This window comes from Eumetopias jubatus, unplaced genomic scaffold (assembly GCF_037043125.1).
Source record: "Eumetopias jubatus isolate StellerSeaLion01/CBP00866 unplaced genomic scaffold, mEumJub1_p1.0 scaffold_6, whole genome shotgun sequence".
NCBI lineage: Eukaryota > Metazoa > Chordata > Mammalia > Carnivora > Otariidae > Eumetopias > Eumetopias jubatus.
The window spans coordinates 33,074,274-33,101,159 of NW_028274812.1; the positions used below are offsets into that span (position 1 = coordinate 33,074,274).

The 26,886-nt window shown below is 37.6% G+C and overlaps 1 protein-coding gene across 3 annotated transcripts in view; it reads right to left on the reverse strand.

Annotated features, from left to right (window-relative positions):
- Positions 1-26,886, reverse strand: part of AKAP7 (A-kinase anchoring protein 7) — a 144,259-nt gene that overhangs the window by 103,644 nt on the left and 13,729 nt on the right. For all 3 annotated transcript variants that reach the window (XM_028125341.2, XM_088024249.1, XM_028125342.2), the window contains exons 3-5: positions 18,835-18,974; positions 9,061-9,197; positions 2,882-3,042 (exon numbers count right to left, since the gene is read on the reverse strand). In XM_028125341.2, the coding sequence (XP_027981142.2) occupies positions 2,882-3,042; positions 9,061-9,197; positions 18,835-18,974 (438 nt within the window). The remainder of the gene's footprint in view (positions 1-2,881; positions 3,043-9,060; positions 9,198-18,834; positions 18,975-26,886) is intronic.

Consider the following 26,886-nt stretch of genomic DNA (forward strand, 5'->3'; position numbering starts at 1 on the left):
AACAAACAGTGATTATATGAGGACAAAATGCTATTCTCCCTCTATTTTCCATTTTTGTAATGTTTTGCTTAAAGTTTGGAAAAGTGTATGTATTTTTAAGCAACAGTCTCTCACATCAAGAAAAGAATTACAGGGGCAGTGGCCTTTCCTAAAATGACAAAGCAACACCCTTGGGCTCATAGTCATACTAAAGCTGGCAAGATTTCACATTCCTCAGCACACAATGGATCTTTCATCAATACTGGAAACTGCCTTTGTGAGAATATTTGCTAAGAATGGATGGAATTCTCAATGTTGCAAGCACCCATTGAATTATTCAAAAGAACAATGAATGAATGACTAATCAGAAGTGTTTCTTGAGATCAGGGATATTTATATTCCAAAAAAAAAAAAAACACCTAAATCTAGCATTGTCTCCAGAACAGTTAGGAAGAACAGATTAAGTTTGTTAACTATGGGCATTGGTTCCCAAATGCTTTGCTATCAAAACTGTTAGAGTTGCCTTTTTCTTGACCAACTAATAATTTTAAGTCCTTCTTGACTCATAAATATTGTTTGCATGTTTGTTGATATGTACTTTGCTCCACAAAAGAAAACTTAACCAACAATGAAATGAAATTTGATTCTCAAAGTCTCCCTTAACCCAAAAAGAGAAGCATTTTCATTTTTCTGGTTTTTTAAAATTATTTATTTAAGTAAGCTCTGTGGCCAACGTGAGGCTCAAACTCACAACCCCAAGATCAAGAGTCACATGCTCTTTGGACTGTGCCAGCCAGGCACCCCAAGATGTACCTCTGAATGAGTAACTATAAAACTACACAAAGATAATTTTTATTAAGTTAAAAAAAGTATGTCTCAAAAATTCATATACATGATAAAGTTAAAACCACTTAAAAATACATATACTTTGGGAGAATATAAGGAAATAATAAACACTAACTTCAGGATGATGGTTCGCTTAAATGAAGTATGGCCATGGGATGGATTAATGAAAAGGACAACACAGTTAAGGTTATTACCAGTGTCCTAGCTTTTGTTTCATGGATTTTGTTTTGTGTTTTTTGTTTGGTGGCAGATTCCCAGGTGATTATGATACCATTTTAAAATAGAGATGGATGAAAAAAATAAATGAATAAAATAAAATAAAATAGAGATGGATGGATGGCCAATAGATGATTGATAGATAAAGTAGAACAAGCATGGACCAATGATAATTGTATTATGAACCAAAGATCACTAAACCTGAAATGAAATAACAGGAAATGATCCAACACGATATGAAGATAAAAATTCTTTACAGCATGTAGATTGACAACCAAACTACAATCTCTGGATCAACTCAAAAGTCATTCATCCAGATTTTGTAACTTTCTTCTTCTACTTCACTAAACACTTTCAATTATGCTGCACAAAGTGACCTGTCAGACCTTCTAACATCACCAATGGACTTCTGCTCAGAGAGTAGAACCTAAAAAGAAAGGGGGAAAAAAGTAGCACAGAGGAAAAGCTGCTGTCTCACCCACAGACTCTCTGGAATGGGGCTGACAATGCCCACAAAGCCTGAATAGGCAACTGGTAATTCTTATCCATACTGTCAATACTTACTAAATGCCAACTATATGTCAAATGTCATGAAAAGCACTAGAATCCTTCAGACTTATGATTAGGACAGTCCTAGCAGATATTTAAGTCCAGCCCATCACCTTCCAGAGCCCAGAATCCACATATCTTCAGGTCAAAAAACTCAAGATAGGACAGTCACAGTGGAAACAGTATGGAGGTTCCTCAAAAAATTAAAAATAGAAATACCATATGATCCAATAATTCCATTGAGTGTTTACCCAAAAACAAAAACGCTAATTTCAAAAAGACATATGCACCGCTATGTTTATTACATCATTATTTACAATAGCCCAAATATGGAAGCAACCCAACTGTCCATCAATAGACAAATGGATAAGGAAGATGTGGTATATATACAACAGAATATTCCATAAAAAAGGATGAGATCATGCCATTTGAGACAACATGGATAGACCTATAGGGTATTATGCTAAATGAAATAAGTCAGGTAGAGAAAGACAAATACTATATGATTCTACTCATAAGTGGAATGTAAAAAACAAAACAAATGAATAAACAAACAAAAAGCAGAATCAGACCTATGAATACAGAGACCAAAATGATGGCTGCAGTAAGGGAGAGTGGGGGGGGGGTTGGGCAAAATGGGTGAAGGGTGGTGGGAGATACAGGCTTCCAGTTATGGAATGAATAAGTCATGGGAGGGCGTCTGGGTGGCTCCGTCAGTTAAGTTACCGACCGTTGGTTTCAGCTCAGGTCATGATCTCGTGGGTCATGAGACGGAGCCTTGCATCAGGCTCCCTGCTCGGCAGACAGTCTGCTTGAGATACTTTCCCTCTGCCCCTCCCCCCCAACTCCGTGCTCTCTCTCCATGCTCTTTCTCTCTCTCTCTCTAAAGTGAATAAATCTTAAAAAAAAAAAAAAAAAAAAAGTCATGGGAATAAAAGTTACCACATAAGGAGTACAGTCAGTGACACGGTAACAGTGACATATTGGGTAAGACGGTAGCTACACTTGGGGTGAGCACAGCATAATGTATAAACCTGTCAAATCACTGTGTTGTACACCTGAAACTAATGTAACACTGATGTCAACCATACTCAAAAAAAAAAAAAAAATCAAGATAACTTCAGGTATTTTATTTGGCTGCTTACCTACACATGCAAATGCTGAAGCCACTCATTTATAAGGTAAGGTTATAAGTTAAAAGATTTCAAATTTCTATTATAAGAATTGGGGATGGGGAGGTTATTTCTTCAAAAGATGAGATTTCACATGGATGTGTTGCTGTTTATTTTACCTGCTATCTCCAAAAGTGAGTTTACATGATCTCCTTCTGCCAGCTTCACAAATCCAACCTGATTTCCGAAAGTGTCAATCCCCTGAAAGGGCAAAATCAACTGTTTTCCTTGGAGGATTTCTTCTATGAATGGTTTTAATTCCAAAAGAGCACCTATACCACTGGTAAGAGATAATATAATTTTCAGTAACATATTAAGTAATAAAATATATAAAACCAATCAGTTTTAGAAAGATAAATTTTGATATTTGTTCTAATTAAAGTTCAAAAATAACTTCAAAACCTAATCCATATGATTAAAATAAAACTATTAATTTTTTTTAATTTTAACTTTTTTTATTATGTTCCATTAGTGAACATATAATACATCCATTAGTTTTCAATGTAGTGTTCAACGATTCATTAGTTGCGTATAACACCCAGTGCTCATCACAACACGTGCCCTCCTTAATACCCATCACCCAGTTACCCCATCCCCTCACCCCCCTCCCTTCTGTAATCCTCAGTTTGCTTCCCGGAGTCCAGAGTCTCTCATGGTTTGTCTCCCTCTTTGTTTTTTAAACAAAAACTATGGAAGAAGTGAATTAAATCTTTACTTAATTATAATTTATATTATATTAAAGACATGAAAGAAAATACTACTTTATAGTTCACCAAGAAGTTTTTAATCAAGGGAACACTGCACAGACAACTCAAAAAAAATTACTGACCATATATTCCAAAAACCTAATACCAAAAGAACTTATATTAGATTCTGTGGGAAGTTCTGGATTCTTATTAAAAGTACTAGTACAGTATTTATTCTATTTACTTAGGGTAAATAGTATTTGCAAAGTACTCTACTAAAACTTAACATTCATTATCTCTTAAACTATAATAGCCTCTGTAAGAAGGTAAAATACAAGCTTATATTTACCAACTACAACCACACAAGTTTATTTCTGTTTAACCTATGTGATTATAGGACTACTCTGTTTCAAATGCTTTCTTTTTCTTCATAATAACAAATGTTTACTATATAAATGAATTAAACATGATCAGGTTTGGAATATTTTGAAAATTAGGATAAATTATTTCCATCTTTAAGAGAATTCTGGTGTAGGTATGTTGTTATGAGAAAAAAATTAAAATCTCACTAGAGGGCAGCAATTACTCCAAAAAGAAGGGTACAGTCTTACATAATGTAAAGGGCTTTAAAACACCCTTCTGTTGAAACATCGTTAATTTAAACTGTCTTGATCAGTGTGATTTGTTCACCAGTAATTATACATCAAATGTGTGAAAAGAAATGTAGGTATTTTTCTAGCTCTTTCATATTTCTAAATTAGTTTTCATATAAAGTTTGTAACGGATTTCATCCATAACTTCATACTGAGTTTCAATTCTCATCTATGCCGTAACAAAATGTACAATACTTCAAAATACCTTTGGAAAGGTCAACATTTCTCACTGTACCTCCAAACCCGCATCCTAAATCCAATCTTTCCTGATTGTATTTATGTTCATCCAAAAAAGACACAGTGTACATACGCCTACTGCAAGACTGTCCTTCACTGAATGCTGGGAGTTAGAGCATGTGAAAGTTGAATGGCCACTTCTGGCTCATCTTTCGTAAACTGGGGAATTCAAGATACTCATTTTAAATGTAACTATTTATGCTCTAGGAGCATAAACCAATAAGTAAGTCCCAATGAGATGTCACTGATCACAGAGTAAGAAAAAGTCATAGTGTCTATTGGTAAGTATCACTAACTTTCAAATTCTTTTAAATAGAATATCTTTTCAAGATTGATTTATGGAAAGACTTCTTTATGGTAAAAAGGGTAAAAAGTAAACGCATACACGAAACAGACTCTGAAACTAGAGTTCAGACCCAAAGGTGTATTTATTTGCAATTAAGGCAGGACAACCATCTTTTCAACTCAGCAGCTGGGTTTGACCTTACAAATTTCTATGCCTTTCTTCTACATCATGAGGGCAAAGGACCTGAGGTGGTATCTGAAGAAATTCATGATTAAAAAAAAAAAAAATTTTTTTTTAAGTAATCTCTGCACCCACCACAGGGCATAACCTCACGACCCTGAGATCAAGAGTCGCACGCTCTACTGACTAGGCCAGCCAGGTGCCCTGAAGAAATTCATGATTTTAAAAAAATGCTTCCGCATGCTCCATACCCAACCCATTGGTCAATATATCATTAAACACCTAAATAATGATACTACATTTTGAAAAGTAAGAACACAGAACAAGGAACTGATAATATAGATGTCAACATACTATACAGTGTAGGATGAAAGGTAAAGTTAAAAGATTAGAGACTTAGAAAATCCTTCTTACAAATAATGTTTTACCAGAAAACCCAATCGGTTTCTCTCTCACTATATAGCTACCCAAAGTGAAGTCACATCTTGATTCTGTTCCTTATTTAAAAGTTAACACTGCTAGGGCACCTGGATGGCTCAGTCCATGAAGCGGCTGACTCTTGACTTCGGCTCAGGTCATGATCGCAGGGTCCTGACATGGAGCCCCGTGTCAGGCTTCCCACTCGGCAGGGAGTCTGCTGGAGGATTCTCCCTCTCCCTCTGCCCCTCCCTCCTCCTGCATGCTCGCTCGCTCTCTCAAATAAATATATCTTTTTAAAAAACAAAATAAAATAAAAAATAAAAACTCTGCCACAGACACTTCCCTGGCTTCCCAAACTAGTAGCAAATCTTTACTTCTTTGAAATTCCATTAATACTTTATATCTTATGAAACATAACAGTTTTTATGTTTTTCTATTATAGTTATTTGAGTTCATATGGTATCTAGTCAACTTAATTGTATAATCCATGAGCATAAGAGCCATCCCTGATTCATCTTCATTTTCCCCAAAGCACTTAGCTCAGTATCTTGCACATGACTGATAATTAACGCTGGTTGAGTTGCAAAACACTGTCTTGTCTGTATAGCAAACCTCATTATTTCTTAGATTTTTTTATTATAACTTTTGTCAAGAAGAATTACTAAACTGCAAATATCTGGTCATCATCTTCTAGTAGAGAGAATATTCCCAGTATCATAAAGTTGCATAAGGATGCCACTTCAAACACAAAGTTGACTTGCTAAACATTTCATTTTTTCACAAAACTAGAAGTATTTGCAAAAAGCCCTGGTAAAACACAGGCCTGAATGACGCAGAGTCACCATGCTCTCTGCACAGGAATTCTTCAACATGTGATGCCATGACTTAGGGCAAGACGATGCTGCCTCGTTCAGGACTGTCCCATGTGCTGCACATGGCTTAGCAACCCTCACTCCTGCCCATCAAATGCCCACAGCACTCCTCAGTAATCGTGACACCCAAAAATACCCCCACAAATATTTCTAAAAGTCTCCTGGAGAAGGCAGTCTTGCGCCCACTGAGAAATGTAAACAGTACGATACATTGGAGGCATACCTTCCCCCTCACCCTAACCCCACTGGACACCATGTGCTCATCAGTAGAGGCCACTGAGGCATAGGAAGCCATTCATACCTGTGCAGACTGATCTTTCCCACTTCTCTCATGCCCCTGTGCTCATCCTCTCCCTCCTGTCTCCACCCCACCCTTCTCTTTGTGCCTCCCCATCTTTCACACACACACCCCATGGAGTACTAAGAGAACTGACTAGTTCTGGCTTCTCTACTGACCAGTATTTGCTTAATTACTAGGGCTCTTGCTTCCTCATATGTATAAGGGAGATGGCATTTCTGTGCTGCCTCCCAATACCATTAAGAGAATAAAAGGAAATAATACCTGTATGGGGGACAGAAGCTGGGGAGCCGAGGCTGACAGAGACATGCCGTACGCCATGGCCAAGACCCATTTCTGATGACAAAGATAAACCTAAACTTACTGATCAACGGTGACTCAACCTTTTCTGGTTTAAAAAAGTCTCTTTGGGGTACAATTATTCAGTTAATTCAAACCTCCTTTCAGGAGTTTTTCCCTTCCCTCTCTCCTCCTCCTTCCCAAGGAATCCAGCATACCCTTCTAAAAGAACTGAGGAAGACCTCTCAACTGCTTGCTGTTTGAGTCCTCAGAGAGTCCCACTTCGGGGGGACTGGTCTGGTCATATCCCTGGGTGCCCTATATCAGGGTCCATGACAGCACGCTTGCTCTTTCTGGGCTTTGTAGCAGCAGGTACTGCCGAAGCACAAGATCCCTGCCAGAGTCTCTGATCAAGAAACATGGATGTTCAGCAGTGTCCTCAACCCTTACCTAGCTCCTGATTCACCAATTCTTTCTGAGTTGGACTTCCAAGTCCACCCACCAGGACACAAGAAACTTCTGCATCCATCTTTATGTCTTGATAGGCAATGCAGAATTGAAGGAACTTCCTCAGGTCCGTCTGTTAGAAATCTTCCTCGACTCTAATCTACCACTTATGTGATATGTGACACCACATTCTTCTAGCATTAGTTAAACAGGAACTTCCCCAAAAAGCTTGAGTTTCCCCCATACACTGAGAACCCCAAACCAATGTGAGTGTCTCTACCATTCCTAATTCTCTGCTCCAGCACTGGTGGGGGCCAGGCTTGGAAAGAACATTCAACCCCAACAGGGGAGCCAGAACATTGTGTCTGCCTTCATGCCTCGAAGACTCCACCTAGCACTGGAGGGGCTCCATATTCCTTCCCACCCAGGACAAGAAGACTCACAGCAGCCACCTACAACCCTCCTCAAAGTTGTCTGTGCTTTCACTGACCACACAGAAGTTCTTTTGAATTTGTTGCTGGTTCAGTGTCTCCCACTTGCCACCCCTTACACCAGCTCACCAAGAGAAAAGACTGAGGTCCCCCAAGAAAGAAGGAATTCTGCCTCCAGACTGCCTTGGACTTGAGACTACATCAACTCTTCCCTGGATTTTGGACTTGCCAGCCTCCACAGTCACATGAGCTAATTCCGTAAAATAAATTCCATATGTAAGTGTAGATACAGATATGTCAAGATATCAACACATCTAGATACCCATACAGATATACATCCTGTTGGTTCTGTCTCCAGAGAACGCGGACTAATTCAGCGTTCTAACACACACAGGGCACCACTCTTCTCTCAGGCTTTCATCTCCTTCTTCTTTGGCTTCTTTTCCTTTAAGAGCATCAGAGTATTTATTTGTCTTCTGATTGGCAAAGTGAACAGTGAAAGTGAGGCAAGTAAAAAAATCTTCCAGGCCTCTCTGCAATTGCAGGGTGCCCAAGACCTGCTCTTGGGTAGATCAGGTTGGAAGAGATCAGAAGACCGATCTCTAGAGACATGAAGGTCTACTGTTTAAAAGACATAACTACAAAAACCATAATTTGGCTTCATATTTTGAGTTACTCATAAGTTCATTGTTTTCTCCTTTTCCCTCACCCTCTTCCCAATGCAAGCCTCATTCTTCATTCCCTCAGGAAACTACATGTCAGGTCAACTACAAAACAGAAGTAACCTGCAATGCATTCTGATTCTGGTTTTCCAAAGAGCTAAAGCTTCAGCTTAAGCCAGAGAGATATACAGAAGGTACCAAGGAAAGGAGCAATCATACGTACAGAGTATCCCAGAGAACTGGGGGAGAAGACCAACTGGCTGCTGAAAAGCAGCAGCCAATGACTCATACCCAACCTTTACAGCACAACTCTAGAATTCGAATTGGGCAGCATACAGGTACTCTAAAATTGAGTAAGGTAAAATGGTAATTGTCTACTGACCTAAGGGAATGGCAGTTCTAATGACTAACAACACCGGCTGCCTGTGTGTGCCAGGCCCTGTACAAGGAGCTCTTACGTGTACTGGTACTATTATTTTTCCCGTTTACTTAAAAAGTGGACAATTTGCCCCAAATCAGGCAGCTATTCAGAGATGGTTGTGCCATGGTTCCAAAATCTTTACCAAGAATCCTAACCTAAATGGTCAGCCTCCAGAGTGCTTACATGATTAACATGGGCAAAACAACTGCATGACCAAGGGCTACTATTTGATAACAATAACAGAGTTGAAGAAGTCTAAATTAGGAGGAATATTTGTATTGTTAATTCGGTACATTGACTATTAGTTGGAACAAATTATAACAAAGAATGCTTCCTTAGAATTTCAATGCCTCTGGGTTCTGCTATGTTTACTCATATTAAAGTAGTAACTTGAAAAGTGATATTCAAGGAAGGCATATTACTCACATGTTTACTTCATCTTCACTTAATAGCTGCATCACTAGCAGGGTAATATGAAAGGAGCCATCACTGGTCATTGCTTTGGCTAGTTGCTTATCTTGTTGTATTATTGCATTTTGCAGGATCTTAATTCCTCTTGTAATCTAATCACACACACACACACACACACATATACATACAAAACATAGATTAGGCAAGCAAAATTTCCCTATGGCAGTTTGTAAATCAAGAAGAAAAATAAGCAACGATCAAAATTAGAACTATGTCAAGAAAAATAAGCAACAATCAAAATTAGAACTATGTCAAGATTCTTCAACCAAGCAATGCTTAATTACCTACTTGTTCTCAAATATCCTGGATAAAATGACTTGGGAAGCTTAATATGATATATGAGTTTTTAAAAATCATACAATCCTTGTTCATCTTAAAAACATCAAGCCTAGGGGTGCCTCAGTGGCGCAGTCAGTTAAGCATCCAACTCTTGATTTCGGCTCAGGTTGTGATCTCAGAGTCCTGAGATTGAGCCCCACGTCGGGTTCCATGCTCAACATGCAGTCTACTTGAGATTCTCTCTCCCTCTCCCTCTGCCCCTCCCACTCATACACGTGCTCTCTCTAAAATAAATAAATAAATCTTTAAAAAAAACAAACAAACATCAAGCCTAATACCCTTATTTTATAAATTGGGTCACTGGTTGAACCCACTGGTTGACAACCTCTCAGTGACCATGCATCTTTTCAGAAACTTGTCCTTGGAATATGCAGTATGACTCACGATAATTATGATCTTTCCTAAAATAAAAAAAAAGTTTCATTCTTGCCATAGAAAGGTCAAACCCGCAGACAACATTCCATTCCTGTTGGAAGTATTATTTATTTGTCCCCAAATGAATGTGTCTGAGAACCCATTCTTCATGGCCTTTAAAGTTTTTTAGGACAGCAATAATCTCAACAGGAGTGACTATTGTCATTTTTCCAGATGTGTGAGGAGGGGCATAACCATGGAAAGAGAGTTGCAAAGAAGTCCAGATGCATATGTTACAAAAACAATGGCAGTCTGCATGGAGTGAGAGCTCTCGTCTCTCATCGGACTGCCCCCTCTCAGTCTCTGCTCTGAAACAAGCAGGGGGAATGATATCCTTCCCTTCTCTTCCAGCTAGGTACAGTCCCAGTCAACTTCTCCATGTGAGTGTACTGGAAGATGGTTGGAATGCGAAACAGCAAACGGAGCAAGACTCAGAGAAAAGAGAGCACACAGAAGCTCTGAGGCAGCAGAATTCGTCAGAGAGCAAAGGGGAAGGAGAGGGGGCTGGCAACAGAAGCAGAGTCCATTAAAAAATAGCAGAGATAAGAAAAAACAGAATCATGAGCACAGCAGACTGTTCTGATACTAGAGCAGCTGTTTTATCCTGAACAATGTTCCCATTATCTGCAGAATGTGACTGAACAAATCATGAGATGCCATCCTGGGATCCGACTTCCCGTGTATCTTTACAATAAATCCACATCACCCAAAATAATCTCAGCATTTCTCTGCTTCTTGCCATCTGGAAGAGTGACACAGGAAATGGTGTTTTCCTGGGAGGAAGTTATGCAGTAACACCTAACATACTATTTCCCAAGGCAAGATGTCACTTCCATGAAACCTAGCAAAAGAATATTGATAGCCTGATAAACAAGGCGCTCCTGACGAATAGTACACAAAGATTATACAGAGTCACTTTCCTCTACTCTCTATCAATAAAACTAAATTGTAAACACCTCAAGGGAAATGCTCATTTCTCCTAACCCACCCTCTCACCATGGTGACTAGTGACAATAATAAAAACAATATTTAAAGTATACCTGAAACTAATAGAACACTGCATGTTAACTACAGTAGAATTAAAAAAAAAGAGAACTGGCACGAGGACATATCAGTCCACATTATTCTAAAATGTGTTTTTCACCTAAAATTTATTAGACACTTTCCAAATATTAAAGACATAGAATATCTACTTTTTTTTAATAGCCTAGGGTTCCAATTTAATTATCTACTCCCTTACTTATAGAAATAAAGTTTTTTCTTAAAAAATAGTTTTTAATTAAGGAAACAAAACAAAAAAACAGTATTTAAAGGACTATAGCAGTAAGTAACTAACCTTTATGGTATGATCACTAGGTTCTAGGTACTAAAGTGAGCATTTTACACATATTAGTTCACTGAAGCCTCTGAACATTGCTATGTGGTAGATATGGGTATTAAATCTATTAAAATAAATTGAAAAACAGAAGATTAAAAAAAAAATCTCTTCAAAATCATATACCCAAAACAGCAAAGAAACTTAAGGATAAATTACAACACATGAGAAAAAATGCAACAGATACAAGGAAATGGTTTATTTTCAAGAGGGGACAAATAAATATATTTTTTATATATATAAAATGGAATGTTACTCAGGCATAAAAAGGGTAAGATCTTGCCATTTGCAAAAAAACATTGATGGACCTGGAGGGTATTATGCTAAGTGAGATAAGTCAGACTGAGAAAGATAAATACCATAAGATCTCACTTATATGTGTAATCTAAAAAAACAAAACAAATAAACAAATAAAAACCAGAAAGAGACCCACAGATACAGAAAACAAACTCATGGTTACGGGGGCAGGGGGGAGGGCAAAATGGGTGAAGGGGAGAGGGAGGTACAGGCTTCCAGTTATGGAATGAGTAAGTCATGGGGATGTAAGATACAGTAACAGTGTAGCGAGTCAATGGTATTATAATAGCATTGCATGGTGACAGATGGTAGCTACACTCATGATGAGCACAGCCTAACGTATAGACTTGTGAAATCACTATGTTGTACAACTGAAACGAATGTAACACTGTGTGTCAACTATACTTCAGTTTAAAAAAAAGTCATACCTCTAAACAGTATAATTACATCTCCAAATCTTAGCTGGTACAAATGGTAATTCTGGTTTAACTGAACATGAAAAGTAGCACAGGATGAGAACTCTGTTTTATAAATAGAGTGATGCAAATTAAGGGTGCTGGACTTGGCTCAGAAATTCTGGATTTTAACCCCAAATCTACCATAGGTATGAACCCACCCAAGTCACCTAGTCTCCCCGAGTCTTGGCTTCTTCAACTGTAAAACAGGAATAATAGAATCTGCATTGCCAAACTTACAGTGTTGTGTTATAGATCACAATAGATAAGCTACATGAAAATACAATGTAAGCTCTACAGCATTTGCCTAATATAAGGTATGGAACACTGCCAATATTAAAATCAGTGTTCCTCTACCCTACATAGTTCTGCCTCCAGGGTACCATCTGGCAATGTTTGGAGATATTTATGTCATAACTGGGGACTTGCTACTTGTTTTTTGTTTGTTTGTTTGGTTGGTTCTTTTAAAGGTTTATTTATTTGAGAGAGAGAGAGAGAGAGTAGGGGGAGGGCAGAGGAGGAGGGAGAGAGAGAACCCCAAGCAGACTCCCCACTGAGCACAGATTCCATCACAGGGCTCGATCCCAGGACCCGAGATTACGACCTGACCCGAAAACAAGAGTCGGACAGACGCTCAACCAACTGAGCCACCCCCAGGCACCCCAGGACTTGCTACTTGAACCTAATGGGTAGAATACCTACATTTTCATAAAAACATTCTTCATTCTGGGCTCCAATAATAATCATATGTAAATTCAGGATAATGATCGAAAAATTGCATTCATTTGTGTAGTCAGCATTTTAGTGCAATGTCCAGCATGGTAAAACAATTTCAGACCATTCACATTGAAAATTCAAAACCACAAAATACTTTGAAGATTAATTCTCTAATGTCACACAGTATTTATGATACAGGATTACCTTCAACCTATGAAAATTCTAAAGATAATCTAACCAAGTAATATATATCTTTTTTTTTTAGTTTTATTTATTTAACTAATCTCTACACCCACCATGAGGCTTGATCTCACAACCCAGAGATCAAGAGTCGGATGCTCCTCTGACTGAGCCAGCCAAGTGCCCTGAATCAAGTAATATATTTCCAGCTATGCTTTGATGCTCCAGATTAATTTATAATATTCTTTGATATCATCTTAAGAGCTTTATAAATCCTTTTTTATTCCTAATTACATTCTTAAAACATAAAAGAAAAATGAAAAAAACTTCAGAGTCTTCTTCTGAAAGCCACTTTAAAAAGTACCAATGTCATTAAAGGCCAAAGAAAACTAATTTTTAGAGCCACTGTTTAAAATTCTATAAAGCTATTAAACCTTATCTGTCACCCTAATCCCCAGCCATTGACAGTACTACACAGGCACATTCTAAAAACCTAATACTATAGGGCGCCTAGGTGGCTCAGTTGGTTAAGCAACTGCTTTCAGCTCAGGTCATGATCCTGGAGTCTCGGGATCGAGTCCCACATCGGGCTCCCTGCTCAGTGGGGAGTCTGCTTCTCCCTCTGACCCTCCCCCCTCTCATGCTCTCTATCTCATTCTCTCTCTCAAATAAATAAATAAAATCTTAAAAAAATAAAAAAATAAAAACCTATTACTATAGTCATATTTAAATATGCTATTGAAAGAAACTTTTAAAAATAAGAGCATTATTAAAATCTTAAATATTTCATTATTATCTTTGTGTTTAGAGAACAAGAACAAACAACCACTTGTTAAACCTTACCACTAAGCCATATTCCACCTGCCTAAAAATAATGCAGTAAGAAAATTCATTTTTATATCTTTTAAGCTTTCTAATTGACTCAAGGCATATATGAGTACAAAGAAAAAGCCTTAAAGTTACAGTGCTGCATGAGGAAGAGAAGTTACATTCCAACACAGAGTAGGAGAATGTCTTTGACCCCATCTTTTGACATTATTTCCAGAATTTTTTGAAGCTGTTAACTTATATTGTTCCTAAATTTGCTGCCTCATTAAGACTTACTAGAATTATCACTTCAATTTGCTACATAACTTTTCTTCATTGCTGAATACTTTCATTTTTCTTGCTTGTCTACAACCATGAAAAGAACCTGAAAAACTGATGACAGAGCAAAACTGGAGTAAAAGTAAAAAATCATCCTCTGGGGCGCCTGGGTAGCTCAGTCATTAAGCGTCGGCCTTCGGCTCAGGCCATGATCCCAGGGTCCTGGGATCGAGCCCCGCTTCAGGCTCCCTGCTCCGTGGGAGGCCTGCTTCTCCCTCACCCACTCCCCCTGCTTGTGCTTCCTCTCTCACTGTGTCTCTCTCTGTCAAATAAATAAATAAAATCTTTAAAAAAAGAAAGTAAAAAATCATTCTCAAATAGGAGAATTTTCCAAGTCTACCAAGTGCTTAACATACACACGATGAGAGCAAATACTTTTACAATTACATATCCCAGAAAAGAACTGAATACTTTTATTATTTTTATAAGACCAGCAATTTTCACATTAGAAAATGATGAAATATGGAATTAAATGTTACAAATACCTTTTAAAACCCCAAAGAAAATCATACTTTTCCATTAGTATAAAAAATTATCTTATAAAAAATTAATACACTCCTGAATTCAGTTTCTAATTGTTCCCCTGCATTTTTTCAGTGCTGATTTACCTTATAATATTACCACTCATAGGAAAGGGCATAAAACCAACATAAGAGTAAATCCAATTAGAATTAATAATTAATTAAATAATTCTAGCCACTTAAGAAACATGTAGGATTTATTATAACTCCATTAAATGTTTTCCTTCTTTATTTTTATTTTTAAACTAATGTATAATTGCAGGTAAGGGAGAAACACATGCTTCCATATACTTGAAACTAGGATATTTTTATGCAGCCATTCTAATGCATTTTCCAATTCTATTTTTAAAAGTATGAAATTATGAATTTCCATTAATGAAGAATTTCAAACATCTAAGAATAGGTTTAAAAATCAAAGACCCATAAAGTCTGAACACTTTTTTCTTTAAAACTGGATGCCAACAAGCAGAGGCCAAAAGTAGAGCAACTCATTGTGAAAGTGCTAGCTTCTAAAAGCTTGTTTGCAGGTCACTTAATTGGAACTTGGAATACAGTCTCACACTGAAACAATGTTATAAATGCTGCTTCTTTTCCCAGGCCTTCCCACAAAAGCTCATAAGTAGTTTTAAAAGAAAATTTAACATGTGATACTTTAAAACAAACAAACAAAAAAGATGTTCATATAAAAGATATAAAGTGTATCTCCTAATCTTGTTCCACCCTACCTCTCCTCCCTGTATTTGTATTTGTATTTGTATTTGTATTTGTATTTCTGTTACCTGCAAATAAGGCTCTTGAGAGGAAAACATTAAATTATTTGGTTTCCAGATCCCTTGAAGCCTGCATTCCCCATAACTACCAGTCACCCTACCCTCAAATGATGGCTGTTAAACTTGTATTATGAAACCACCTTATAACACTGTATTTCTTATTTGTAAATTATTGTAAATGTTTTGGTGTAACTTGGTATGCCACAAACACATTTCCAGCCCTGAAATGACAGTATTTTCTGTGTGTATATTTCTACTCCTGCCAAGTTCTGCTCTAGGTACTGGGAATGAGCCGAAGAACTTTGTGCAGAAGATGAACACGTTCAGGTTGCAAGGATGATAGACCCCAAAAGGAAAGCTATGAGAGCCTGGTGGTGGCAGGGTGGGGGTGACCAAGGCAAGGTGGTCACCAGTGAAGAGGTCTGAGCTGAGATTATGGCATTAACAAAACCAAGAAGAGAGGAAAGAAAACTCCCAGACAGAAAAAGCTTTCTCTGGGGGCAGAGGGAACTTGGCAAGTTCAAGGCCAGAAGGGCTCAAGGAGAAGGAACAAGTACCAAAGTGGAGAAAGCTGAACCACGCAAAACCTCATAGAACACGGTAAGGCCTCTGTCTTTGTCCCAAAACCAACAGGAAAAGAGTGAAAGATATAAGCAGGTGGGTGACACGTCCAGATTTGGGATTAGAAAATAATTATCACCTCCCTTTTACACCTAAAGAAATGTAATCTACAGACATGAAGTCACCTGACCTACGTCCACAGCAAGTTTGTAGCCCGATGGTATTCAGACAAGGCCTGTGGGACTCCAGAGCTGCACTCCCCGCACTTTCTACACAACCACCCAGAGAGTGGGAAGCAGAAACAAAAACTATGGCAGCTTACAGGGCGAAAACTAAAAGCCGTAGACCATTCTCTCTCTTCCCCTTCCTCAAGGCACTTTTGTGGCCCAAATCCTGAACTAAGTGGCAGAAGGAAAGAATTTCTCGACCCCCTTTCATCTTCGTCCCCTTCCCCACCACAATCACCCCACTGATCTTCACTGGAAGAGGAAGGGGGCCAGAAGGAGGCGAGGAGAGGTAGGGGACATGAAGGGGACACCAAGCTGCCGTTCAGACTACCACAGGAGCCACGGATGGAGGAGTGAAGGGAGACAGACTACAGGAAGGACCTAATTAAAGCAACTTACAGAAGTGCTTCCCAAACTTCCATACTGATGGAGTGCAGTGGAACAATCTCTACGCTGTAAAGCAAAGTAAGGAACCTGGGGTCTCTTCCAATCACAAATCGTGTGTCTGTGGGAAAGTCACTTTGCCTGTTTCACATTCTGGGTCCTAAGGAATTGGCTTTGGACTGATCAGTTAAGCAGCATCACCCCTCTTCTAACTCCCATATGTGCAGATGATCCTAAATTTCAAAAGAAAACCTGTCCAAATAACTCATAGGTATTTTAATGCACTATATAATATGTAACATAATAGATAATTGCTCATGATATTAAACTCTGTGTCACCTAAACACTTTTAAAGACTATTGTACTGTTAACCCACCACTCTTAACTGGTGTGTTCCAGTAAAATCAAAATCTAATTCATTACCGCATTAAATTCTAAAACCCTGGGGCGCCTGGGTGGCTCAGTCGTTAGGCGTCTGCCTTCAACCCAGGTCATGATCCCAGGGTCCTGGGATCGAGCCCCACATCAGGCTCCCTGCTCAGCGGGAAGCCTGCTTCTCCCTCTCCCGCTCCCCCTGCTTGTGTTCCCTTTCTGGCTGTGTCTCTCCATTAAATAAATAAATAAATAAATAAATAAATAAATAAATAAATAAATAAAATTCTAAAACCTTGTATTGCTAGGTAATAGAAATTCTCTTTTTATGTATCTTCTCTCCCCAGCTAAACTGTGGTTTCACGGACTAGAATTTCCTGGAATGCATAAATAATATTTATTTTTTCTTTTGATATTTATTCATTTGATTTCAATTTCATTTGCTTTAAATACTTTGCTTTAAAAATTCATTAGCATCCCCTAGAAACATTCTAGTTAAATAAAGGGAGAAACAAATGCAAAATGTGCCTAGTGTTAAAAAGAAAACCACAGGCCCAAAATGGAGTCACATGTTAAGAGCCCCATGTCAGCCCACCCAAGACTTAACACCTAACCTAACTGTCCCCCCACGAACGTAACCAGTCCACAAGGAATTTCCTCGTCAGCACCTTCCATGGGAGGGTGACCTTATCTAAAACGATGGATTCTTTGCTAATAGTTTCCTTCTTTCCTCTCCCTCTCTACCTTTAAAACCCTCTCCTTTTCTGCAGCCTGATGGAGTACTTTTCTCTCTGCCACATGAGATATTGCCCAATTCATGACTTGTTCAATAAAGCCAACTGGATCTTCAAATTTACTCGGAATTTTTGTTGTTTAACACTAGTAAAAGAGTTCATAGTCCACAATCAAACAGAAATTCCGATCTGCCTCTCAAATTGCACCAATATGTGAAAACAATCAATCTTCCAAGTGAGCTGTTCTTTCCCACCTCACCGCTCTAGCAGTTTTAATCAGATACTGTAGCTCTCAGCTACGTACAAGAGTTTCTTAGTTTGGGCCAATCAACTGGTCCCATTTCCTATTATTCATACCACATTAATTTTTCAGATTTTTAATAGATTTAACAGATTTAACTCTGCCCAAGTTATCACGCAATATTAAATCGGCACAACAATGAGTAATTTTTAAAGAAACTGTGTTGCAATAATCATCGCCTTACACAGGACTAAGCAGCAAGAAATCCTACTTTACTTTCCTAGCAGAGATCTCAGAATCCTCTTTTTCTACCTGGTCACTACTCTCTGCTTCTGAAAAGTTCCCCCATTGTGGCGAGCAAATGCCTAGAGAGAATCACACTTGACATGCCATATGGCAACGCTTTTCAAAAGGCTTTTGCAAAATTATTATTTAAATATGGTTTTTTAAATAGTATTTCTCAAAATTACTGTTTAAATAGATTCTATTGTTTAAACAGGATTATTTCTTATATAGCCCAACTAAAATGCCACCAAAGACACTTAAGGGCTGACAGCAAATGGGCTTACAAGCATTTAATGTACCTTAAATCTAATTTAAAATAAAACTTTATAGTAAAATAGTTTTTTTAAAAAAATAGCACCTCTAAAAAACAAAACAAATGAATAAACAAACAAAAAAGCAGAAACAAATCCATACATACACAAAGAACTGACGGCTGCCTGGGGGAGAGGGGTGGGGGGATGGGCAGAATGGGAGAAGGGGAGTGGGAGGTACAGGCTTCTAGTTATGGAATGAGTAAGTCACAGGGATGAAAGGAACAGCAAAGGGAATACAGTCAATGGTATTGTGATAGCGTTGCATGGGGACCGATGGGAGCTACACCACCCGTGCGACAGTGAGCACGGCACAATATAGATCGTCAAATCACCATGCTGTAGAACTGAAACCAATGTAGCATTTCATGTCAAGTATACTTCAATTTAAAAAAAGCACCTCTTTGTTGGTGATCGGAATGGATAGGAAATAGTTGGGTTGATAATCTTTTTGCTTTTTTTTCCTCTTCTTTATTTGATCTTTACTGATCCGTTCATTTTCTTTACTTCTCTCCCAATTTGTGTGAGGTACATCAGTGACTAGAGGGAAAAAGTCAAACAATAATATGTCTGATGTATTTCAACAAGATAATTTAGTCAAAAAAAAAAAAAGGAAACAAGCACTACATAAGTAGCAATCATTCATAATAGTCATTTTGAAGTCTAAAGCAGGAGCTAGGAAAGTATTCTGTAAAGGAACTCAGAGTAAATATTTTAGGCTTTGCAGATCATATGGTCTTAGTCAAAACCACCCAAGTCGGCTGTAGACACAGAGGATATAGCTGTGTTCCAATAAAACTTTCTTTACAAAGCAGATAGTTAGCCAGATTTGGCCCACGATCTAAAGCACAACCAACAGCCATCCTCTCTCCCAGGACCCTGGGATCATGACCTGAGCTGAAGGCAGACATTGAGTTTTATTTCCCAATTTTTTTTTCCCCATCTTTGGGATCAACTCTAAGAGACCCCAGTGATCATCACACACAATGCCTCGGAAAGGACTGTGGGAAGTCTGAGCTCAACCAACGGCACAATGCCCATGTGCCTACGCAAGCCTGAACTCATTATACATGAGGAAACAGAAGCGCAGAAAAACTTTTAAAAACTCTTCAATGTCACAGAGTCAAATCTGGCATTTAGACCTTTTAACTTTCTCCTTCTAGTATGTTTTCTACTGGCTCAAACCGCTTCTCTGTTGAAGTTCTGCAAAACCAAAGGGCAGAAGTAATTTTCCTTATTCTGTTGTTCTTAAAAAAAATTTTTTTTTATTTGTAAGTAATCTCTACACCCATTGGGGGGCTAAACTTACAACCCTGAAATCAAGAGTTGCATGCTCCAGCAACTTATCCAGTCAGGCACCCCTACTGTTCTTTAAAATATTAAGAGTAGGGGCACCTGGCTGGCTCAGAGAAGCACGTGACTCGATCTTGGGGTCATGAGTTCAAGGCCCACATTAAGTGTAGAGATTACTTAACAGTAAACAAACTTTAAAAAGATTTTTAAAAAATAAAAAAATTAAGAGTAAATAATGTTTAAATAAATGTCACAAATAGTATTTTAGTGCTAACTTCTAAGAAAATTAGTAGAGTATGCTTAAAACTTAAAAACTAAAGGTTTGCAGAAACAGACAGGAGTAACATACTCTAGGAGTAACATACACTTGTGACATCTAGAAGGTAGGGGTAAGTTAAGAGCAAGGTAACCTGGGTAATAAGTCTAACTATATCATTATGAGTTAGGGCAAAATTATCTGGTATGTTTGTGCATCCATTTCACTACCATGTTTCTCAACAATATACCTGATGATTAACATGGTTAAAATGATATATCTTCACAAACAGAGAACATGTGTTTGAAATATAAATTATTATCAGCTTCTTGTATACATGTAAGCTAGTCAGAACTTTATAAATTCTATCGCTAAGAAAAAGTTTGCCGCATTCTCATCTGTATCATGAGCATCATTTGAAGTGCTTCATATGATGCCATTGGGTTTTATTTCCCATGCAATTCTTTAAATATGGAAAATCAAATCAATATGTTGTCGAGCTGCTTGTAATTTTAGACATCTAAGAAACTGTCCTACAGTTGATTATAGTAACAAACCTACTAATTTTATTTTATTTTATTTAAAGATTTTATTTATTTATTTGACAGAGAGAGAGAGAGAGACAGCGAGAGAGGGAACACAAGCGGGGGAGTGGGAGAGGGAGAAGCGGGCTTCCTGCGGAGCAGGGAGCCGGATGCAGGGCTCCATCCCAGGACCCTGGGATCATGACCTGAGCCGAAGGCAGACACTTAACAAATGAGCCACCCAGGCGCCCCTAAATCTACTAATTTTAAACAGAAGCCACAAAATATGCTAATAAAATACCATATATATTTTAAAGCCACGTCTGAATACATTTCTAGCCCACCTCCACCTGCTCTTAGTAAACCAGTACTCTAGAAATGGAAACCAATTTTAATATAGTCTGGATCAGAGTTTGTGGGTTGGAATCCTGTCCCCAGCCCCATTTACTAGCTGTGAGATCTTCAATTAGTCACAAGAACTCTCTTTACTTCAGTTTCCTCCTCCATAATTTGAGAATAATAATAGTAGCTACCTCACAGGGCCATTTTTTGAGTGAGTTAATACATGAAAGCTCTTAGACTACTTCCTGGTACAAATTAAGCACTATCATTTTCTATTATAATTATGAGATGTTACCCAGAGCTAAACAGAATTAGGGAGATAAATGTGTATCTGCTAACATCATTTAGAAGACTCCAAAAAGAAACGGAGATGAAGTATAAACTATCTGTTGTTTTTCACCATCCAGACCACTTATACTCTCTATGATCATGGAAAATGAATAACAATCTTGAGCAGTTTTTAAAAAATTAAAGATAACACTGAAAAATATTTCTAAAGCAAAACACCCACTTTTTAAGGTAAAATCACAAACCAATTCTAAATAAGTTCCCAGCATCCTTCCTTATATATCCAATTATCCAAATCCGGACACAGGGCTAACCCCAAGCAGCACTGGAAGCTGGACAGTGAAGTTACCAACCTATGCCTCTGTGGGGAAAGTAATCTATGAAAGGAAAAGCACGGGAACAACTGCTGGTGAGGCAACTAGTAATGTGCGTTTCAGCCCTGCAGAGGCGGCACTAGATGGTGAAAAGAGCAATGACCCCAAAGACTAGTCTTCCAGCAAGCATCTTTCCATCAAATCACTTCATTTCCCTACCTGAAACTTAAAAAGTTGGCCAGTCCATACAGAATAGCTTATTCGAGGTCTGAGGCATAAAATATACCAGAAGAGCCTGGATCTTCAAAGACTCCTGGCACCATGTCAATTTGAAAGTCCCCTCACTGGCCAAAGACGGCACAATTACAGCATCAGATAGAATAATAACTTCAGTGGTGTGAAATACATCAACTACGCTTAAATCCATCAGTTCATTATGATACTCAAAGGAAAAATTAAAAACAAAACTCACAGGTCACCTTTGGATCTACAAATTTGGTGATAAAAGAGAAAAAAAATCAAGCATTTATCCTGCTTTTCCTTATAAGCAAAGAGTCATACAGGGAATCAAACAGTTAACTAAGGGAAAGTTCTTTATAGAAATGTTCAGCTAGTAATTCAAAAAGACAGAGTTAAAACATCATTATTTTGAAACCCTTAACAGAGTAATGGATCAATCCAAAGATTATCAATGGATGATCCATTAAATGGAAAGCTGATGGGGAATTTTAATGGGTACATCAAGTGACAAGATGGAAAGCCACTGATAAATCTTAACATCACAAAAAGGCAAGACAACCAAACATCATATGCCTCCTGATGTCACACAATAGGAAATTCATAGCATTTTTGCAGCTTTCTTGCCAATATTCCAAAACTTAATCGAGATTCCTTAGTCTACCAGTTTACTGAAATACAAAGGACAGAGAAATACATTAAATGACCATAATATAGGTACATCAATACAGCCTGATTTCTTCAATAAACACACACACACACACACACACACACACACACACACACACAAAGGGAGATCTATAGATGAAAAAAGAAAACTGAAGAGACTTGTCAATCAAATAAAATGTACAGACTTTGGTTCCTAATTCAACAGTTTTAAAAAAAATTATGACACAGAGAAATGTGAATACTGACAGAATATTTGATGACATTAGGAATTACTCTCATTTTTTGTCATGGGATAGATATTTTGGATATGCTTTTTTAAAAAATTCCTTATCTTTTAAAGATACATACTAAAGTATTTACAGATAAAATATATCTGGAATATACTTCAAAATAATCCAGTGAGGAAGAGGTGATAAAGAGATGAGGCTTGGTCTACTACTCTACTTTTGAATATGCTTGAAAGTTTCCATAATTAAATATTTTTTAAAAAACAAAAACAAGAATTAGGGGCAGGTACAGGAGTGGGAGAGCTAGATAATCTCTATCTAGTCTCTTCTAGTTAGTTTTCTCTCATCTGTGGTAAAGGTACTAATTTAACACCTGTACCAATTAGGACATTTCATGGTGAAATTAGATAAAAAATGGTGTCCAGTGGTGCCTGGCAAGCTCAGTTAGAAGAGCATGTGACTCCTGATCTTGGGGTCATGAGTTGAAGGTCCATGTTGGGTGTAGAGATTACTAAAATAAATGAATAAATAACCTGAAGAAGAGGAAGGTGAAGAAGAGTGTCCAAATTAATAATACAGCTGATTTTATCACCTCTAGTTCATTTCAAAATTAATATAGTAGAAAGAGAATCCTGAACCTATAGTCTAGTTTTTCTTGTTTTTCTTTTTTCAAACTGCTAGTATCAACCTACAAGTGGGTTATGAAATCAACTTAGAAGATAATCTAAAAGCACTTTTTTAAAACCTGGAATGGAATGGAATGGGGTGGAAGGTAATGAAATGGAATAAACAGAATAGACTACTATTAGAATGCAGAAGAGGATAGAACGCAAGTAGTATAGTCGTACGTTGTTTATGGCAGATACGAGCACTGCTCCACGTCGGGGTTTCTGCACACACGTGTACTGGGTGGCAATGTAAAATGTATCCTTAGTATGAACTAAGACACTGAATCATTTCTGCTGTATTTTACTCAATATGAACAGACTTAAAAACATGGTATTTAGGAGACCACGAGGCTTTTAGCTTTTTAAGTTGTTTTATACCTTATCTGTTTAAAACTAAAATGTTCTTCCTGTAGCGACTTATTTTTGCCATTTCAAACATTGCGTAAGTCCATTTTACAGACATCCAGAGAAGGAACACCATAATCTCGGAAGACAATAGTTATAATTATATAAAAACTCTTTAACAGTTCTGGTATCGGGGCACCTGGGTGGCTCAGTCTGTTGAGCCTTTGCCTTCGGCTCAGGTCATGATCACTGGGTCCCGGGATCAACCCCACATCGGGCTCCCTGCTCAGTGAGGAGCCTGCTTCTCCCTCTCCCTCTGCTCCTCTCCCTGCTTATACTATCAAATTAATTAATTAATTTAATTAAAAAAAATTCTGGTATCATGAGAATGACATACTGTAAAATCCCAATTCAAAATACAACCTCTTAAAAACAAACCAACCTCTTGGTAAAAATAAAGACATAGAGGGTTTTTCTAAATTCCCTTAGCTCTCTCTAATCTTACCCATAACTATTTAACTTTCTTTTCAATTGGATTATCTAAAATTTTCTTTTGTGGGGTGCCTGGCTGGCTCAGTTGATGTAATTTGCTATTGTTCTTTTAATTTACTTTTTATGAAAATAATAATGAACAAAGTATTCATGTAATATCTAGTTTATAAATAAAAGCATTAAAGATCAGTGATCACAGAAGCAAAACAGAGAACACTTTGGCCATGCGCCCTGGATCTTTCACTGGACTGGAGCTCATAACCTCATCTCATAAATTTAATTTATTACACTGGTGATAATTTTCATAATGTTAATTTCATAATGTTTTGTTATGAAAACTGTTAATTTTCATAATGATTTCCATTACCATTTCAATGTGCTCTAATTAATCTCGTCTTATAAAGGCTACAATTCTCTGATCCATGCATTTGTTTATCCAAAGCACATGTCATTTTATGCAAATTATCTAATTTTTCCTTAAGTTTTATTCCTTCAAAAAAAACTACAAGAGAATGAATTATGGGAGAAATTACTTTAATTAGGTAGTCCATCTGTTATTGTTGGTTGACTGTTTTCACATTTCCTCTTAGCCAAAAGGCTGGGAACAAACTAGATTCTTTGTTTTGATAATCTTCTCTTTTTTCCTTGTTCTGTAGGCAGTCAAAATCTTTGAAGTAATCATTCTTTTTTTTTTAAGATTTTATTTATTTGAGAGAGAGAGCAAGCGAGAGAAAGCACAAGTGGGGAGGAGAGGGAGAAGCAGGCTCCCCACGGACCAAGGAGCCCGATGCGGGGCTCGAACCCAAGACCCTGGAATCATGACCTGAGCCAGAGGCAGTCACTTAACAGACTGAGCCACTCAGGCGCCCCTGAAGTAATCTTTCTTAAAACTCCTGAATTTATGACTTATAATATTATTTTCTCCATTTCATAGCATTATTCCCCCTTATTGAGTAATCTTTAACAAATTAATAAAATTTTCTTTAAAAAATTTTACATCCCTCATTTTCTCTGAGGATTAAATAAAAAAAATATAAAGCAGTTAGCAATGTGCTGAAAGCATTCAATAATATTATTATAAAATATTGCTCTCAAGATGAAAATTTGTTTAAATATTTAATTTAGCAAGTACACTTAGGCAAAAAATTTTGATGAGATTGATGAAACTTTACATGTCTTAACAAGTTAAATCCTCCCAACTCCTGAAATAGCTACAATTATTATGCCAATTTTATAGATAATGAAATTGAGCCTAGACATTTGCTCAAAGGACACAATAAGAAAGTGAAGGAGCATGGTGCTGGAACACTGGACAGCTACATGCAAAAGAATGAAACTGGACCACTTTCTTACACCATACACAAAATAAACTCAATTGGACTAAAGACCTAAATGTGAGACCTGAAACCATAAAACTAAAAGAAAACAAAGGCAGTAATCTCCTTGACATTGGCTTTAGCAACATTTTTCTAGATGCCTGAGGAAATTAACTATTGGGATCACACCAAAATAAAAAACTTTTGTACAGCAAAGGAAACCATCAACAAATGAAAAAAGCAACCCACTGAATGGGAGAAGATATTCGCAAATGATATATCCAGTAAGGGGTTAATACCCAAAATATACAATGAACTTGTACAAATCAACACTAAAAAAAAAAAAAAAATTAAAACATGGGCAGAGGACCTGAAGAGACATTTTTCCAAAGACATACAGGTGGCCAACAGACATGAAAAAATGCTCATCATCACTAATCATCAGGAAACTGCAGATCAAAACCACAATGAGCTATCACCTCACACCTGTCAGAAGAGCTAGAATCAAAATGCCAAAAAGTAAGTGTTGGCAAGGATGTGGAGATAAAGGATCCCTCGTGCACTGTTGGTACGAATGTAGATTGGTGCAACCACTGTGGAAAAGAGTTTGGAGGTTCCTTAAAAACTTAAAAATAGAAACACCATATGATCCACATGCAAAAGAATAAAGGGTGTTTATCCACTAGAGGGTGTTTATCCAAAGAAAATGAAAAGCTAATTTGAAAAATATATGCACCCCTATGTTTATTGCAGCATTATTTACAATAGCAAAGATATGAAAACTCTCCAAATGTCCACGGATATTTGAATGGATAAAGAAGATGGAGCATATACACACAACGGAATGTTACTCAGCCGTATAAAAGAATGAGATCCTGCCATGTGCGACGATGTGGATGGACCAGGAGGATATATGCTAAGTGAAATAAGTCAGACAGAGAGAGACAGATATCAGATGATTTTACTGTTTTTTTACATGTGTAATGTAAAAAAAACAAAGAACAAAGAAACAAAGGGAAAACAGATTTTTTTTTTTTTAAGATTTTATTTATTTATTTGACAGAGAGAGACACAGCGAGAGAGGGAACACAAGCAGGGGGAGCGGGAGAGGGAGAAGCAGGCTTCCCGCTGAGCAGGGAGCCCGATGCGGGGCTCGATCGCAGGACCCTGGGTTCATGACGTGAGCCAAAGGCGCCCCGGGAAAACAGATTCTTAAATACAGAGAACAAACAAACTTGCCAGAGGGGAGGGGAGGATGGGTGAAATAGATAGATAAAGTGGATTAAGAGGTACAAACTCCCAGTTATAAAATAAGTAAGTCATGGAGTTGAAAAGTACAGCACAGGGAATAGCGTCAAAATATTGTAATTATGTTGTATGGTGACAGATGGTGACTACATGTACCATGATGAGCACAGAACAATGTACAGAATTGTTGAATCAGTATGTTGCATACATGAAAGTAATATAATGGTGTATAT